The 18390-nt window shown below is 54.6% G+C and overlaps 1 protein-coding gene across 5 annotated transcripts in view; it reads left to right on the top strand.

Moving 5' to 3' along the window:
• SLC25A22 (solute carrier family 25 member 22) overlaps positions 1 to 16301 on the top strand; it is a 38219-nt gene extending 21918 nt beyond the window's left edge. For all 5 annotated transcript variants that reach the window (XM_026108248.2, XM_064513171.1, XM_026108253.2 and 2 more), the window contains 7 exons: positions 1849 to 1904; positions 5826 to 5916; positions 11268 to 11386; positions 12541 to 12700; positions 12884 to 13038; positions 13945 to 14020; positions 14173 to 16301. In XM_026108248.2, the coding sequence (XP_025964033.1) occupies positions 1849 to 1904; positions 5826 to 5916; positions 11268 to 11386; positions 12541 to 12700; positions 12884 to 13038; positions 13945 to 14020; positions 14173 to 14326 (811 nt within the window). In that variant the 3' untranslated portion in view covers positions 14327 to 16301. The remainder of the gene's footprint in view (positions 1 to 1848; positions 1905 to 5825; positions 5917 to 11267; positions 11387 to 12540; positions 12701 to 12883; positions 13039 to 13944; positions 14021 to 14172) is intronic.
• The last annotated feature ends 2089 nt before the right edge of the window (positions 16302 to 18390 follow it).

Consider the following 18390-nt stretch of genomic DNA (forward strand, 5'->3'; position numbering starts at 1 on the left):
CCTTCTTGTTCAGCTGTAGCATGTGGATGGTTTTAGTCGCCGAGCCTCCTCGTTCTAGCTGGTGGCACGTTACGCACGCGCTTAGGTTGTAGTCCTTGGCCTGCCAGAGCGTCGCGGTGCTTCCCCGGACACTCACAGCCCTCTGCCGCCCGTGTTGTCTGGGCGTGCTGTCCGGACGCGGCCTCCTGCCTCACCCCGCACCTAGCTGCTGTTGCGCCCTGCTCCGCTGCCGCTGCAGTTCGTGCCTCTTGCCTGACCTGCCTGCTGATGGGTGGCCGGAGACGAGGAGCTGCCACGTGCAGCAGTCCCGTGGCACTGAACAGGAGGGGGGATTTGCTGGCCCTGGCCCGGGACCACGTGCCGGGGTGCCTCGGCTCTGGGAGGGGGCCCAGCACGAGGGAGGCTTTAGATCTCCAGCGAGCGAGGGCAGATCTGTCCGGAGCAGAACGGAGCCCGGCCGGGCTGTGTGATGAGACGCTGTCGAGGAACGGGGGGGATTTACCCAGCCTGAGAAACAACAAGCCCCACAGAAGATGCTGCTCTGATGTTGGCAGCAGCTGTCGGGAAAGTGAGCTTGGCCTGGTGGGGATACGTTCACGGTGGGTGAAAGAGGGCAGTCTTCTGGGGGCCAGCAGAGAAGAGGACGTGATGGTGGTAACAGCCTCCAGGTAATGCTGGGCCATCCTGCGTCCTGCCCTGACGGACAGACGGGAAAGGCACTAAGGATAGCCAAGGAGGAGATGGTATGTGCTAGCTGCAGGAGCTGTGCTGGAGTCTGAAAGCGGGTGTCCCGGCACAGACACCGGCGTTGTGAGTAATGCACGCTCCCCTAGAAACCCTGCTTGGCCAAAAAGCCCTCGAGAAAAGGCTGTATTTCCTCCCCTCCCACCTCAGCGTTGTTAAAGCAGAGACGAAGATTTCCTCTTGTACTGCCAAATCGCTCAGAATTGTATTCTCGTTCCAATCTGCTACACTTCCCTTATTGCTACTTAGAAGAGCCTTTTGTTCCTTAATTGTGTACACGTGCGTGCATGTGCACCCCTCCCCTCCAGCGACGGATAGCGCTTGCCCCTTCCAAAAAACTGCAGAGCAGCCCCTCGGCAGCGGCAGGCTTTGCGCGGCTGGGGTCTGGCGAGGGGAACTTGGCCCAGGCATCTGCGCTGCCGTCCTGAGCTGCAGATCCGCCTTCGTGCGTGTTCAAAAGGCCTTGAGCGATTCCGGCACTCTGCAGAGTTTTGCAATTTAAAATAAATGTAGTTAAGAACCAAGGTGACAGGTCTCCCCTCGGGCGCTCCCTCCCCAGGGCGACCACACTTGTCGTCTGCAGTGGGAGTCAGCGCGTTAAAAGCAAGTGCTTTCAATCTTAGTAGGAGGTCACGGATGACCGAGTGTTCAGGTCAGCTAATGTTTGTGCGCCCTACATCAAATGTCATGGAGTAAGTCAAGTGCTTTGGGGTTTTGCTCCCCTGCCTTCCCCCCTGCAGACCCAGATTTAAAAACAGGCACGTGGGAATACGATCGTTAGAGCATCCCGTGTGCATTTGCCCCAGGGGACCCTGGATAAACAGCCCTCGCAGTAACGTTTTTCCCTTTTGTATTTCTAGAAAGCAGACGGTGTGTGTGCGGGGTGAGCCAGGGGTTTCAAAGCCCCGGTGATTTAGGGGCTGAAATCGGACTCGCGCCCGAACAATGGCACTCTGAGCAGCTGACGCTGTTCCCTTCTCGGCTCGGGGTTTGCTGACAGACTGTAAATGAAAACCCCTGCAAGAGATCTGTTTTGTTTTCTCTGCTCCCACCCGCCTTTGAGCTCCCATGGTTGATCTCTCTCTCTCTCTGCTTGGTTTGCAGGTCTGACTGCCTCATCAAAACCATCCGCTCCGAAGGCTACTTCGGCATGTACAGGGGTAAGTGAAGCTGAGTCAGGCACCGTGCTCCTCCGGCATTGCTTGACTTTTGCTTTGGAAGCCCTGGCTGTGTAAGTGGAGAGAAAACCCATATTCTCTGCCTGATAAAGTAGTATCCTAGACCCACGAGATGCTGACGGAGGTGCTGTAGCGTATTTAGCTGCAGCAGTTTCTGAAAATAAACTCCTTGCCGGGTGTCTGCTCAGCTCTCTGCCGTCAAGGGCTTGAGCCCTCCTCATGGCTGTTTTGGTGGTAAACCTTGCAGTTTACCTAAGTCCATTTTTACTGCCAGTTTACATGAAGCTGCCAGACCTTGTTGCAGGTCTCTGCATGTGTTTCTCTCATCCTGGACATGGTAACTTTTGCCAGAGGGGCAGTAGAAAACTTTATGACGTGCCGCACTTTGTGGTTGATAATTGAATTTATGTCAAAGCCCACGTTGTCCACCAGCGTGGTCAGGCCTGCTGCCCCATCTAGTTGGTAGCTTGTCTCCAAAATGAGCTAGCTCAAGCGTGCCTCAAGGCTTTGTGCAAGCATTAAGACAAGCTACTTCGAAAAAACAAAGCAAAACAAAAAACCCTTCCACAGAAAAAAATCTCTTGGGGCTGACAAAAAAAAATCGGGGTGAGCACATGTTGTACCTCTACCTTATCGCTATATACTAACCTGCGATAAATCTCCTGGTCCTTTGCTGTCTCTTGCAGCAGGGAGTTCCTCAGTTGACGTGGCACCTTTCCTAGTTTAAACACAAAATCCTTGGAAGTTTGTAAAGGTTTTGGAGAGAGAAGAATAGCAGGCCAAATTCTGGTTGTTCTCACAGTAATGGAAAACGTGGAACAACTTCTTGGCCTTCAGCAGAGTCCAGCTGGTTTAGCTGACACTTGGCCTCTGGTTCTTTTTATATATTGGTATACAACTGCCTGAACATACAGTTGTTATCTCTGAAGTGTGCAGATAGCATTATTTGTGGCATTCATTCCTTGGGAAAGTCTGATTAAAGAACAGTGATTAAATGAGCCCTCGCTTCCTTTTCCAGCGGGAGGCCGGAGCCGCGGGAGCTGCGCCGCTGGCAGCGGGAGCACGGCCGCCGGGGCTGGCTCTGCTGGGAGCTGGGAGCTGGTGCTGGCTGCCGAGGCAGCGTCTCTTGCCCAGTGGGCTGGTGGGCGTTTTGGGGGAGTGTGGGGGACGCTGGGGATGGATTGGCTGCTCTGCGCCGGCTCTCCTGGGAGCAGACAAGACCAATAACCCCGAGGAAAACCCTGGCAGGCTTCGTCCCGGTGCTAACAGCAACGTTTTCTCCCTTGCTTTTTCCCAGAAGCCGGCTGCTGCTGTGTTTTTAGTGAGGAACGAAGCCACCGCCCTGTGATTAGTGTCAGCTTAAACCTGCTTGTCACCTCTGATTCCCTCTTGAAGTGGGAGCTGGGTTTGGTAGGGGTTTTGTGAGTATCTCCAGCTCTTTCGTGGAGGTCACTCGTCCCTGCTGCAGGGCACGTGGCCTCTGCCGGAGGAGAGAGGAGGTCTGCTGGGGCCAGCCGTTCCCACTGTGCGACTCCAGGTCTCTTCATGTGCAAACGAAAGCTCCCCGGTGCCTCCAGGAGAGAGACCTGAGCTTATGGGCTGCTTCTCTTCAGATCATCTCGCGACGTGTTACGGAGTGCCCGTGAGCACTCCAGTCCCTGTCCTGCAAGGGCAGCACAGTGAACTGTGCTAGGTGTGTGAGGCGATCCCAACATCGCTCTCAAGCTCTTCCCCAAAAGTTATGAGCGTTCTTCGGTCTGTTTGGGGGAAGGGAGAGAGGGTTTTCCTATGTTTTCCCATAACTTCTAGCTAGAAGCGATGTCTCAAAGCGGGGTGGTGCTGTACACCCCACTTGTGCTCAGGCGATGGCTGGGTGCTGCCACCAGCAGTCCAGCCGTTCTGCCTGGCTGTCAGGAGCCAAAGGACTGGACCAGGCCGGGCAAACGCGCTTTGCTGCTCCGCTGCACCTTGCCCCATGTGTATTCATAACGAGGTGCCGCAGCAGAGCCGCAGCCTCCTCAGCCTCTGCTAATAATTCCCGCCACGTCATCTCCCAGTTCACACGCTGCTTGCCAAAATTATCTGGGACCGCCAGGGTCACGCAAAGTTTTCCAGGTTTCGGCGTTCCCTACTCATAGCCGGGGTAGTTCTGTTTGCAGCGTGCCGATTCTGCCGGCGCTCCTTTCCCACCTGGCAAAGGGAGCAGCGCGCGTGGCGGCATCGGCCCCGCTTCGGCCTTGCCCTGCGGCACTCGTCTGTGCGCGTTTTCTCTCCCCGGCCGGGGCTGCGATCTCCAGGCACGTCGGTGTGCTGCCCGGGCGCTCTCGCTTCTGCAAGCGTTAAACCCGGCCGAAAGCAAGAAACGCAGCGCTGAGCCGCCCCGGAGGGCTCGGGCGCTGCCTCGTCCCGCCGCTCTCTTGCTTTCCTGACTGTTTCACTTCTGATCCCATCTGCTGTCGCTTCAGGTACCTATAGCTTTGCTATAGGCCAAGGTTAGTTTTCATTAGGGGAATATATTTATTGGCGTAGCTAGAATTTTAAGAGCTGCAAAGTTTTGTAAAAAGGTAGAAAACACCCTGGAAGGCATACGGGCAACAGCTGAAGTATCTAATTTCTCTTCCTCCAGTGAGTTGAAGCTGTTATGGATTATTGAGGACAGGGATTATCCATTCTCTGCTAAGCAGCTTTGCTGAAAATATCAAAGATGTAGGAGAAAACCCAGGTTCGTTAATTTTTCTCTGTATACGGTGGGTTTTTTTCCCTTCCACTTTATTTGCAATTGGAGGAGAAAATGGATGTGAAAGCCTCCTCAGCTGCTGGAGGACGTCAGCATGTGGAAGCATACTTCTCGCTTCCCCTTCTTACTTGATTTCTTTCTTTTCTTTCTTTCAGTGAACTCTTCGCACGGATGTTAGAGTAGCAGTCTGCTTTTTTTGGTTTTGTTTTGTTCTTTCCCTTGTTCTCCCAAAGACAGCCATTCATTCAGCGCGTGCGCCCTCGTGTTTCGCTAACGCTGGCCTCAGCGGCCCTCGGCGGGGAACGGGCTGCGCGGGCCGTTCATTGTGGCAGGCACAATGTGGGGATTTGCCGTTTGCTGCTCCAAAAGGACTCCTCCAAGGGAGGTGGCAGCGAGGGCTTGTTTGTGTCCCGTGTCCCCGGCGAGCGGCCGCCCTCGGCCGGGTGCTCGCAGGGGAATTTGCGCATGCTGCAGCTCGGGGTGGACAAAGAGCCACTCGACAGCCCGGCTGAGCGGCTGCTCCGCTGGTGACACCCAGCAGGGAAATACGAGGGCGGTTGCCTAACCCAAAGGGCTGGTGTAGAGCTGGCTGAAGTCTCTGCAGAGCATCCAGGTGACTTGGGCCAGCCTCCAAGCCTTTCAGGGGCTCTGGCTTTTCTAGAGCACCAACATGCCGTTTTGGTGGTGCAGGGGCAGTAGCAAGAAGGGGAGAGGGGGTGTTTTCTGCTTCTCAGCATCACGAGATACTCCCAAAGGAGCTGGGGCTGGTTATTAATCCCACTTGCCCTCCTTTCTCGAAGGCCTGATCTGCATCTCTCTGAAATTCATACGAGTGCGTCCTTGGGTGGGAGAATATGCATACATACATCCGTATGTATGCACGATGGGGGGGTAGCAGCGAAGCTAAAGAAATTACGGAAAGCCTCTTGCAAGTGGAACTGAAACACATCAGGGGATGTTTGCAAAAACCCAAAGCGTTGAGAGGTAGAAATCCTATTAATTTCCAGTGATGCTTTTGTGTTTCTAATTCTCTTTGGTACATTGGGAGCTCTCCCTCATCTTTGTCCCTGGTTTTGAGCCGGAGTTACGACGCGCTCATGGGTGATCCAGGTAACGGGTGCTTTATTCTCATCCTCCAGTGGTCTTCTCGTCTCTTCCTTCCCTAGGGGCTGCGGTGAACCTGACCCTCGTGACGCCGGAGAAGGCCATCAAACTGGCAGCCAATGACTTCTTCCGGCATCACCTCTCCAAGGACGGGTGAGTAGCGGGTGCCGACCTGCGGCACCCGGGGCTGAGGCCACTGGCTCCTGGGAGAAGTCTCGTGAGATGGCAGGGCAGAAGCAGACTGGGGCGATGGGATGACTGGGATGTTAGTCGTTCGTGAGCCGCTCAGCTGGTGATTGCATTCAGGCTAACGTTATGGTGTCTAAAACTGGAAGTGAAAAGCACTTCACTGTAGGACAGCTTTTTCAAGCTTCTAAAAATAGCCCTAGATCTACGCCAAGGTTGAGAGATCCAGACTTTGCAGGCGAAGTATTTGAGGAGGAACCCGACGGCACTGCTCTCTGCTCAGACAGCTGCTGGGAGGACTTGTCCTCAGCTGCCCATTGGGTGCCCTTTGGCTCTTTCTGGCTTTTCAGAGATTGTAGCTTGAACAGACGGTGAGTCAAGTTCTGTAGATCCCAAACTTAACACCCCTTTGTGCTTTCGTAACTTGGAAATTATTTCGGAGAGGTGAGAAGAGGTGGGGAATGAATCTGTGTTGACAAATGGCACTTGCAGCGTTGCCCAGCAGTGGATCTGCATGTAAATGCTGAAGGAAAAATCGTCTGTCTGGTTTGGGGGTGGGGGTTGCTCCATGTGAATTAAATGCCAGAGAAAGGTGCTAGTTTGGCAGCACCAAGCTGGACCGTGAATAGCTAATGCTGTTTTCTTCAAGGTGTTTTCCCTGCAGTTCAGGGGACGCTTGTGTTTCCATTCAGACCAAGACCCCTCTCCAGCGACAGTCAGTGAGGGGTCCAGCAAGGGCACTGACTCCGGTCCCCAGCAGCTAGAAAACAGCCGGCTTGGGAGATGACCCTAACTCTTGCCACCAGCAGTGCTGGGGTAGAGCCTCACCGTGAATGCAAAGCTCTGCAATGATTATTTGATTTGCCAGCACCCCGTAGCATCCCACGTGAGTCTTAGCTGCTGCAGATCAGAGTGGCTCAACAACTGCAGTGGAGTTTGCAGATTTACACGGGTTGAGGATCTGGGCCTTTCATGCACCTCATTCCGTTTGTTCTGGAGTCTTTTAAAGCAGCAGCTAACATACGTCTGTGTGACTCATCGGCTCGCAGCTGTTTGTGATTTTTCTGTCTGTTCAAATAGTGTCTCCTCTGTATTCGTGCGGACGGTAGGAGGTGGTGATGTCCTCGCTGCTCCCTGCTTCTTCCAGGCAGTGGGTCCCATCCCTGCAGCAGTGACGGTGCGGTGGGCCCTGGCCTTCTGCAGTAGCTCTTTGCCGACACCTACAACGTGAGGGCTTAGTAGGTTGTGCAGGGAAGGAGGAGGAAAGGCTGCCAAGCTGCCAGACCTTGTACCCCCAGTTTGTTGAACGACTGGCCCGTGGAAGAAACTGGACCAGTGTTGCGATGCATCTGGTCTTCTGGAGGAGCAACTGCTGCTCTGATGCTTCAGCCGTTAAGAAGCTACGTGCCTGGCAGTAAAGCTCCTGCATGTACCGCGTGATACTGTGGTGACAGGTGGTTTAAGGTATTTCGAGGTAGAGACAGCACTCCAAGATGTGATGGGAAAGAAAGTGTGTGACAGTGAAGGGCCGTCTAGTCGGGTTGTCCATCCCCAAGGGCTCGCTGTGCTCCTGGTCCCTCTTTCCAAGCCGCTTGCAGTGGTAGGCTTCTCCCTTGAGACACTTCTATCCCTTCTTCCCCTGTTTTTGATGTAAGACAGGCAGGATTCAGAGTGCTCGAGTCCAAAAGTCTCTGCTTTTACCCAGGGCAAAACATGGCACATACCTACTGACATGTCGTGAGGCCAGGTACCTATTCCATGGCTGCAGTCAAAAATAGGCATGAACAGCAAAATAGCCTTGGGGTAGAAAGGAGAAGATTCAAGCTGCCTGGCACCTCAGTGTGCATTTATTTCTGGATGTGTAACGGCAACAGTCAAGGTGTTAAATGGCGTGAAGCGCTGCTGAGGGAGTTAGGCTCAGGGCAAGGTTGGGGGCTGCTTTCTCACGGTGCGGACGTATGGCTCCCAAGACCTTCCTTTGACTTGTCCAGAGTCCTTCCTGCACAAGCCAGGTTATCCGCTGCGCGTTCGCAGCACGCCGTGCTCGTGGACCAGCATCCCAAAGGATGTGACTGCAGCCAGCTCCAGTGCTTTTCTGGCTCCAAGAGCTGCAAAGGTCTCCTGGATCTGTTTGCCGTTGAACGCCTTCATTGCTAAGCTCCCGGTGCTTGTCTTGAAAGACGTCCAATATGAATTGGAGATCCTTGTCTGATAAAATGCACATGTTTTATCAGTGTTTGCTGATTAAGATTTGCTGAGCCTATGCTGCACATACAAGTGGAAGAAGCATGTGTGGCAAATTCAGCGTGACCCAAAATAGCCTCAAGTTATGCAACAAACTCTAGTGTGCATTATTATTATTATTATTATTTTTAGCTTTGAGAAACTCATTGTTGAAATGAACCTCCTTTTAAACTGCTAGAAAAAAAGTGGCATAAATCCCACTGCCAAAAGGCCAACACCTGCAACGTAGGAAGCTCTGGGCTGAAAATTGCTGGAAGAGCAATTTGGGGATTTATCACTACAGGTCTGTGGTGGGCTCACCGTTCCCTGGCTGAGCTCTTGGATGCGCCTGGAGGCGTCGTCGTCCTGGGGCAACGGGACCTTACGTGGGACCCGGTACCCCTGTGGGACCCTCACCTCCCTGCGTCGGGGGATCTCGGTTTCTGCCGTCCCCTCGTGCCCTGGGACCCACCTGGGTGGGCAGTCGCCCTCGTACAGCGCTTTCCCACCTCTTTTGGTACAGCAAGGGTGTGCGTTCACCAGCGAGAGCAGTATGGTGACCTACTGCTTGAACTCGTTTTGCTTGTTCTTGGAGGAAGCGAGACTCGCTGTGTTGGTCCTCCCTTGCTGTCCTGGCTGGTTAGGAGGGGGGAGGCCCTGGTGAGTCCAATGAGCAGTGCCAACCCCCTTGCTGTGCCGTGGAGGAAAGCGTAAGGTACCGAAAACCTAACGGACACCCCGTGTCACTGGTTGGGAAAGGCGTTAGGTCTCGCGTGGTCCTGTGATTATTTTGGCTTGATGGTCTCTGCGGTTCCCAGAGCAACAAGCAGAAGAGGTGACCCGCAGAGGAGTCTCCACGCAGGGCCTCATCCCTGGGGTGCTTGTGCCGGCTGTCCCATCCCGCCTTATGCACTTCCTAAAAACTGCTTCCTTTAAGTGTCCCAGCAGGTTTCATGTTCATCTCCAAAGCGTTGAGTGCCAGCTGTTGTATTTGGTGTGTGTTTGCCAGGTTTTCTTGCTTGTTTTTCAAGTTTTTGGTTAAGCACTCCGCCTTGGTTGCAGTAAAAAGTGTCTCATGGCTTATTTTAAAAGGGATTTCTTGCTCTTAAAAGGTCTCCAAGGTCCCTAAATGACTTTCCTGCTGCTCCTCTCTGAGGTGTGTTATTGTGGCAGTTCCCCTACCTCTCCTGCCCCCTTTAACCTTGACCTTCATTTTGTTTGCTGTTCTGGAGCACAGGCTGGCAATCTGCTGACTCGGCAGCCCTGCTTCCTAGCAAGAGCAGCACTTTTGCACCGTCTCTTTGCTGATACCAGCAAATTCCACCCCCCCCCCCACCACCACCATTTCTGGCTTTTCTCAGAGAAGAGAAAGAGCAGCCCGTGCGCCCAGAGACGAGCAGGGGATGTCCAGACGCCTCCTCAATGCCGATAACTCGCATCTGACCCACTGCGACTTGTGGGCAGGAGGCTCCGGTCCTCCCTGGGGACACTTGGCGAGCGCGTCCCCCCCAGTCTGGCCGCCGCTGGGCTGCCCTGCTCTGCAGCGTGCCGGTCCCCACGCGCGCGTCGCAGGCCTGCTGTCTAAATCGTTATAAGCCGGCTGGCTTCCTTTGGCTCAACGCCTTGGGAGCCTCCCACGATCTGCTGGATCCGCCAGCCGGCGGCAGCGGGCGTTGGATGAGCGAGCAAGCGGAGGACGGCGGTCTCCTGGGTAGCACGAAGAGGGTGTGAGCAGCCGGGGGGGGGGGGGGCGGGGGGTTGCTTACCGGGTTGGCTTTTGCAGAGCAGATGTGCAAATAGAAAGATACGGCTTTGTGTGGGCGTTTCCTTAAGCAAACATTTTCCTGCCTTTGGAAACCTTGTGTCGTGCCTGTTCCAGAACGGCGGGGTTTAGTCCCTCCCCAAGCACAGGCAGCGCCTACGGGGTCAGCGTTTTTCAGAAACTTTTGCAAAAATCCTGCTCCAGTCCCCTTTGTCACTAACACACCAGCGCTTGTAGAGGTCCTCACTGTGGCCTGACGCATTGCTCTTGACAAGCTCTCTGTAACTCTTCAGGTCTTTTGCTCTGATTCTCCCTTTCTCTTATTTTCCATCTCTAGTTTGAAACTCAGTTTCAGTGCAGTATGAATCTTTTCCCCTTCCCATTTAACCCTGTAGATCTTTCACCAACCCAATTGCCTGTCAGTTTAAAAAAAAAAAGTTGAATGACAGGTTTTCACCAGTGCAGAACTTGGAGCTATTGTATGTATTTTTTATATTTAATACCCTCTCGCTGTGATAAAGGACGGCGGCTGCGTTCGTAGCAGCGGATCCCTGCTGGTGCCGTACCTTTTAAAGCCAGCTGAGATGTGCCAGTTTTTCAGCTACTGAGGTTAAGGCCTGCGTCGAGCTAATGTTCAAACCCTTTCTGTCATCTGGAGACAAACCGGTTTAAAACGCTTCTGATCTTTCAGATATTCCTGCTTTCAGGCAGCCGCGGAGGAGAGCGCTATATTTAGCCCCCGGTAATCCCCGCTGCGGCTTTGCGCCTCTGATCCCTGCCGCGATACCCAGCCCAGCTGGCGCGCGGGGCGAGGGGCTTCGGGGGGCCGGGGCGGCCCGCGGGGGGCCGGTGATGCAGGAGGGGAGCGGGGCTGGGCCCCTGTGAGGGGGGGGGTTATTTTTATTTATTTATTTATTTATTTTGTTTAAATCAAGTCAGCTATTTCTGATACCAGGTGTGACAATCTAAAAGCAGCAGTGAGATTTTTTTTATTATTTTTTTATTTTTTTGCAGGGTGTTTGCTCACCAGTTCCTGCAGGCTGAGCCCTTCTGAGCATTTGCACCCTGAGCTCCCCTTTTCAGTCCTGTGGCCGTGCTCTGGCCGGCTCCGGGAGGGAGGGAGGGGAGCTGCTGGTTGCAGCTATCTGTCGCTGCGTTTCAGGGTGCGAGAGTGCCCCTGGCAAGCCCTGCCCTGCGGTGCAGGGAGGCAGAAGATGCCCAAAGCTGAAAAGTGGTGCCAAAAAATAAAAAGGGGGGGATGCCCCAAAGCTGGGGCTCCAGGCCACCTCCTCCGACTGACTCCCTCTCTCCTCCTCTCTCTTCTCCCGGGCAGGAAGAAGCTGACGCTGCTGCGGGAGATGCTGGCGGGCTGCGGCGCTGGCACCTGCCAGGTGATTGTCACCACCCCCATGGAGATGCTCAAAATCCAGCTGCAGGACGCAGGCCGAATCGGTACCTTGTGCTCCTCTTCTCTCGCACACCGTTGGGGGCAGAGGCGGGGGGAGAAGGGGAGGGAATGAGCATAAGAAAACCCCCTTCGTTTTCCTCCTCTGTGCCCCACGTCAGAGGTGTCTCAGGCTGTGGCAGATGTTTCTCCTCCTCTTCCCAGCTTATTCCCCCTCCTTTTTCTCACCTGGCCTTGCCAGGAGGCTCTTCTGGTTGCAGAAGGTGATGTTTGCCTGAAGCAATAGGCTTGGTGAGCGAAGCAGCAAATGCCCGTGGTGGAGGGGAGAGAGAGCAGGAAGAGATGACTGCGTGCTCAGCTTGTGAATGATTAAAACTCAACTGCACACAGTCCAGAAGGGATTAGATACTATGTTGGTGGCCCTTCCAAAACTCTGGCAAACAGGCCAATTTGTCCTCTAATCCCTCCTCTGATGTGGCATTCCTGAATAATCATGGATTTGCTTTTCCTTCCTCTCTTTGCTGTTTTTAATGCAGTCCTTATCCTCTTTGTGCGTATTATTTTGAAACGGTTGACGGAATTAAGCTGCAGTTTGAGGGTTCAGAAGAGGTTGTCGCTGCTGTGAGCAGCCTGTTCTCTGTGTGGCAAAGGACCTGCTGTGTCCCTGCAGCAGCCGGAGGATCGCTACCGGTTGATGTGCTCTCCATCTTCTGGCCACAGAGCAGAAATGCATCAGGGTTTGAAAAGGCTCCTGGGAGAAACCAGGTCGTGTGTATAAGTCTAGTGTCCCTGGTGGAACCGAGGAGCAACCTGAGTTCTTGGTTGTTTTTTGAGGGAAGGGAGTAAAGAACAGAAGTGTTGAACCTCCCAAGGTACCTCCCTTGGTACCTTTAGCTTTTCCTACCGAGCTCAGGGATGTAGCTGGAAGCAAGTCCTCTCTTCAATGCCTAATCGTGGTGGCTCCTCGTTGAGGTCAGGTGGGAGAGCGTAGCTGTGGCGTGTGAGCAGCCAGCTCGCCTCTGGCTGAGGGATCAAAGCCGGCAGGGCGCCTGGCTGGCCTTGGCCTGGGCGATGAGCGCGTCCCTTGTTTTGGTGAGCCCAGAGATTTGCCTCTCTGTCCCTGTCCTGGGTGCCGGGCTGCGACAGAGATGCCGTTGAGCACCTTGCAGAGCTGTGCTTTCTCTGTCTCTCTCCTCCCCAGCGGCGCAGAAGAAGCTGATGGCAGCCCAGCTCTCGGCCGCGGCGGGGTCGGCGGAGCCGGTGGTGGAAGCACGCACCACCGCGACGCAGATAACGAGGGAGCTGCTGCGGAGCAAAGGCATCGCGGGGCTCTACAAGGGCCTGGGAGCCACGCTGCTGAGGTAGGACAGCACCAGCGCCCTTGGCCCTACGAGGGCCCTAAGGGACTGATCACCCAAGGGAGTGAGGGTGAAAAGGAAGTGTTGACTTGGGGTATGGATCTGGTTTTATTTTGTTTGCGTGCACGTGTCCCGCGCTGGCTTCGCTCATCTTTGTCCTCTCTCCTTCTTCCGCCCACGCCGCAGAGATGTCCCATTTTCCATCGTTTACTTCCCGCTGTTTGCAAACCTGAACAAGCTGGGCCAGAAGGACCCCGACGTCAAGGCCCCGTTCTACGTGTCCTTCCTCTCCGGATGCGTGGCCGGCAGCACGGCCGCCGTGGCCGTCAACCCGTGCGACGGTGAGTCCTGCGCTGGTGGCCTGGTGCCAGGCGGCGGCAGCTGAGAGGCCTCGGTGGGCTGGGCGGTGGGGGGGCGACTGTGCCAGCCTCTGCGCAGCCCCGAGGGAGGTGCGGGAGGGGAGCTCGGCCCTGAGCTCCCCCCAGCCCACAAGTGTTGCCTTCAGCTGAGCTTTAACCTCACCCACTGCCTACGCAGATATTCGTGGTCTTCGCGAAGTGAGTCGGGTAGAGGTGAAACCCACATCACGCACCAGGAATGGCTGCGAACACGCCTCCGAAAAGGGCACGTTCGTGTGGAGTGATCGTGTGTAGAGTGTTTACACACGCGTGTAAGGTCACCTACAGTCAGGGGGAGCCTCAGGGCTGTGGCTGGGTTTTCTGCTCCACAGCAGCTGCCTTAAATACCACTGCTTGGTGTCCTTGCTCTGAAAACCTCCAGAAAGTAGCTCCTCTGTCCCCACCACTGCACGTGCTTCTACTTCAAGGTGTGAAGAAGTTCAGGAGCAGCACCAATTACATGTATTTTAGATCATTCATGCTGCTTTTCCAGAAAGGGCTTAGCATTTGAAAAGCAGCTTCCACTTTGTGGAAAGACACCTGAATTTTTGGAGGTGTTTCAAGCTAGATCAGCCTTGAAAACCTTGACTGAGGGGAGAGGGTTGGTTAGTTTTGGGGTGGTTGTGTTTTTCTTTTATCCGTTTGTAAAGGAATGGGTTCGTTTTCCCCCGTTTTGCTGATAACCATGTGAAAACAGTCCACGTTCCTGGTGATCTCCGTGTGACCGCATGTCAAAGCGTCACTCCCAGGTGGCTCTCGCCTGCTGAAGAGGGTGCTGAGCAGCCGGTGGCTGTGGGGGGAGGCCAGACCCTCCGCTCACCGCTGCCTCTCTCCTCTCTTCCTCCGCAGTGATCAAGACGCGGCTGCAGTCCTTGCAGAGAGGCGTAAACGAGGACACGTACTCGGGAATCCTGGACTGCACCAAGTAAGACTCTGCACGAAGCAGGCCGGCAAACGGCCTCTGCTGCTGCTCGCTGCAGACCGGTTGTGTGTTTATAAATGTGTCTAAATATAGAGATATCTGTACATACAGAGAGGTGGGCTGGACGCTGAGCCGTCTGTGCTGTCTCTCCGCAGGAAGATCTGGCAGAAGGAAGGGCCCACGGCCTTCTTCAAAGGGGCGTACTGCCGAGCCCTGGTCATCGCTCCCCTCTTTGGCATCGCACAAGTCGTCTACTTCATCGGCATTGCGGAGTTCCTCCTGGACCTGCTCCCGAAGCGCCGGGCCTAGCCCCGCGTGCGCCTGCCCGCCCGCTGCCGTGCCCGGTCCATCCCCGTGTCCGTCGTCCGTGTCGATTGGTGTCAGAGCAACAGCACAAAGGGTTCGCGCGGGAACGCCGCGGGGACGTGGTCTCCAGACGAGCCAAGGCGGGGAGGGAGAGAGTCCCTTCTCCGTCCCAAGCTGGAGCTGGCCCCCTCCCGAGGACAATACCTAGTTATGCATATCTTTTTTCCGTTTTTTTGTTGTTGTTGTTGTTGTTTTTAACTGTCATCCTTGAGGACACTGGTAAGCACAGACTGGGCTTGCGGCCCCAGAGGTCTCCTCCCAGCCTTGGCGGGGAAGAGGGATGGGAAGGAAAGAACCTGAGCCCTCCTCCATCTCAGCCCTCTTTCCCTCCCCAGGGTTATCAGCTCTCCAAGAAAGACTCGGCCCTCCTCGGGGGTGCTGGGCCCCAGGCCGCGGGGCGCTCACGAGGGAGGCCCCGCGTCGCCCAGGGAGCGGGGGCGGATGCTGGATCTGGCCAAGTTTCTCGGCCTGGAAGCCTCCACCCCTCCCCACTCCCTCGCTGGAAGAGGAGCTGGACTTAGGTGAACTCCCCTGAAGATCAGAGGAAGGGAAAGGGGAACATTGCTGTTGTTTCTGTGATTACTTTTGTTTTAAAGCAAAGGGACTTCCCTCCTAAGTGGGTGTCGCAGGCACGTCCAGGTGGGGTGCAGAGACGAGGCGTCTGCTCTGCAGGGACCATGTCTGTGGGACCTCGTGAATGTCCTGAGGTGCTTCGCTGCGCTCGGCTACGGGCAGGGGAGGGAGAGGAACTTGGGATCAACTTTTTTTTTTTTTTTTTTTTTTTTTTTTTTTTTTTTTTGATATAGGGGATGTAGGGTGGGGGGAACCAAACAAAAGGAAACCAGTTACATTCCTTCAGCCTCCTGGCCCAGAGGCAGAAAGCGGTCTCCGTGGCGGGCGTACGGTTACCTGCGTCTTCTGGCCTGGCCCTCGATGGCTCCCTCGTCCCCCTGCGCTCGCTGCCCGGCACGCAGGAAGGGAAGGGGAGGGGAGAGCAGATGGAGGAGCCATCCCCGGGGCCCAAAGGCCAGGAGACGCGCTAGAAATGCTCCGCTTTTGTTTTCACCTCCCATGGGCTGCGTCTGGTTTGGCTTTGACGGTGGACTGGGCGTTTGGAGCCGGTTGGTAGCGACAAGGCCAGAGGATCCCCGCGCCCCGAGCGAGGAGCCGCTCGCGAACGTGCAGTCACGGGAGCGAGTCCTCCAGATTGTCAAAATTCAGCGTCCTGCTCGCTCTGGGGTAGTGACGGTTGGGTGAGGTGGCAGAGGGCAAATCCACTCTTACAACCCCTTCTATCAAAGGTATGCTGGCCAGCTAAAAAAATGACTTGTTGAAGAAATTCCTCATTAAGTACTCTCTTTGGCTGTATTGTTAATTCTAGTTTAACTTATCCTAAGCGTGAGATCTACAAACCCGGCGTGGTCTTCTCCATTATTTATTCCATTCGGTGCAATCCACTCAACTTCGGTGTTTCAATTAAACTGGTCAAATTCACTTTCATTCCTTCTTCTCTTCACTTGCTTGGTGTTTGTGTTTCAGATGTATATTTAAATTAGTTTGAAAAGAAATCAGTGTTTTTAATGTTGAAAAAAATCCGTTTCAACATTTTGGGTGTGTGAGGGTTGTTTTGTTTTGTTTTCTTTTCTTTTCAAGACCTGTATGTCGAGGACCTTCTTCGTAGATATGTCCCTTTTCTCTTAGAAAAAGTTGTTCTGTGGCTGGTTGGTAACTCGTCACTTTGCTTATGTGGATCACTTCCTTTTTTTGTTGTTTTTTTTAATAACTTTGGCGTGTATCCGGGAAGGAACCTGTGCAGCGGCGCTCTCCGATTCGGCCAGCTCTGTGACGTGTGTAGTGCTGTGATGCTGCTCTTGCCCTGGATCTCCTTAGGTGGATTAAAAGAAAGTGGTTTTTTTAAGGTGTGGTTTTTTTGTTTTTTTGTTTTTTTTAATAGCAGACTTGCTGCTTTGTGATTTACAAAGAAGGCCCCTGAAAGAAACCCTGCAAATAAAAACAGGGGGTTTTCTGTGTGGCCCTATGTGCTCTGGCGCAGGGTTGTATCGTGGCCCCCCGCTCCAGGGGGGAGCACTGGGGACCTTTCAGGGGAAACCTTGCTGCATCCAAGACCTGCAGTGCAGGGAAGGCCCCCGCTGCCCTTCAGCAGTGGTGAGTGAGCTGAGGAGGTGACACAGCTGAAATCCTCATGGTCATAAAATGTCTTTTTATAAAAGGAATTCGGCCTCATTGCGCAGCCTGAACCTCCTTCTACAGGACACGGCTGCTCCAGGACGCTCCTGTCTGTAGGAGAGCTCAAAGCTTTGGAAGTCACCAACCGCCTGGACGTCACAGCTGCACTCGGCGATGCTTCGGATCAGGGGAAGCTTGAGCTCCAAGTGCTGAGTCCCGAGAGAGCAAAACACAGCCAAATCGATGAAGAAGAGGGCTGGGAGGGGAGGATCTAGCCTCAAAGCACGTCACAAGGAGACTGCAGTCTCCAGCAGCCCAACTGACCTCACCTCGGCATCTGTTTCAGAGCAAAGAAAATCGCCTCCCCTCCTTACAATCAGAAGAGTTTTGGGGGGAAAAAACAACAAGAAGCAGCCCAAAAACCAGAAAACACCAGCGATGACAACAGCAAGTACCTGGGGATGTGCAGAAGGGATACAGGTGTGGGTCTGGAAATGGAGATTCAAAACAAACCATTCCTCAGGAGGTCTTTAGAAAGAGACGGTGCGGGTCGGGAAGCCCTGCCTCTGAGCAGGCTGTGGAGCTGGTGGTCCATGGACATCTCAGACCTTTTGCCTGGTTCTGCAGTGCAACAGGACACTCCTTGCCACGTCCCCCTCCACGGGGACGAGCAGCTACTCCTCGGGGGCCACAGAGCGCAGTCTTGCCGTAGGTTAGCCTGTTTTTTCTGGTATTCCTGCATCATTTGAGGAGCCGAGATGCCTGTCCAGCACTCCCAGTGTGCCCCTGAACTCCAGCTTGCTGCAGAGGAAGGAGCTGCAGCTCGCCAGCTTCTCGTGTTGTCCCGGGACCTCCCAGCAGTTCCCCAAGCCATGCCTGGCGTGCTCGGAGGTCTGGGGCTGGGAGTGGTTGCCACCCCACCGGCTGGGCCTCTCGGACAGGGAAGGGCTCAAAGGCAAAGCCTCCCTCACTGACCTTGCTGGCACTCTTACCTCTGATTTAAGGTCTTAGGGATGGGAGCTGAGGAGCTAGAAAGGATGGTGCGGGGCTGTGGGAAGAGATCTGAAACAGCCTTTGTGGTCCCTCTTGGGGACTCTCTGCTGCTCAGCTGTGTAGGCAAACAGCCACCCTCGTTGCCCTGGTTGGGGAGCTCTGATCTCTGAGACATCAAGACCCAGTCCTTCCTCAGAAAGCCTCGAGGGCCCAAGCTCCGGGATGTCCCCTTTGGAGTGCAGGTCTCAGGTAGTTCTCACAAGAGGTGCCCTGTCCCTGCTTCCGCCGCTTGCAGACTTCCTATTTATGCTTCAGTTTGCCCGGAGCTCCTTGTTCCTCCGTGCAGGCCGCCTTCGCTTGACTTCCCGCTTTTGGGGCGGACCGCTATCAAATGTGGAGGCGAGGATCCTGAATATCAGCCAGCTCCCTTGGACCCCTCTCCGGCAGGAAGGGAAACCCAGCAGCTGTAACAACAGATGACCCACGGCGCCGGGCTCCTTCCCTACGTGGCACCAGTCTCCAGAGAATGGTATCACGCCTTGTGCATCGCCAGCCTTGTGTGTGCTGCCAAGGTCTGTGGAAGCAAGCAGCAGCTCAAAGTCTGCAGCCCATGAGATGATCTCATGTACAAAGCGCAGGCTTAATGATACAGATACCATCTCCCCATGGCACCTCACAAAATGAGGCTTTCAACAGCCGCAACCGTGCAGGTACTTTCGACTGATCTGTGGTGACGGATGCAGGTATCGTGTAACAGTCCTAGCCGCTAGCCCCTCAGTAGGGCTTGGGGGGGGGGGTGTTTTTAAGAAGAAAAATCCTGCTTTCAT

Source organism: Dromaius novaehollandiae, chromosome 5 (genome assembly GCF_036370855.1).
Source record: "Dromaius novaehollandiae isolate bDroNov1 chromosome 5, bDroNov1.hap1, whole genome shotgun sequence".
NCBI lineage: Eukaryota > Metazoa > Chordata > Aves > Casuariiformes > Dromaiidae > Dromaius > Dromaius novaehollandiae.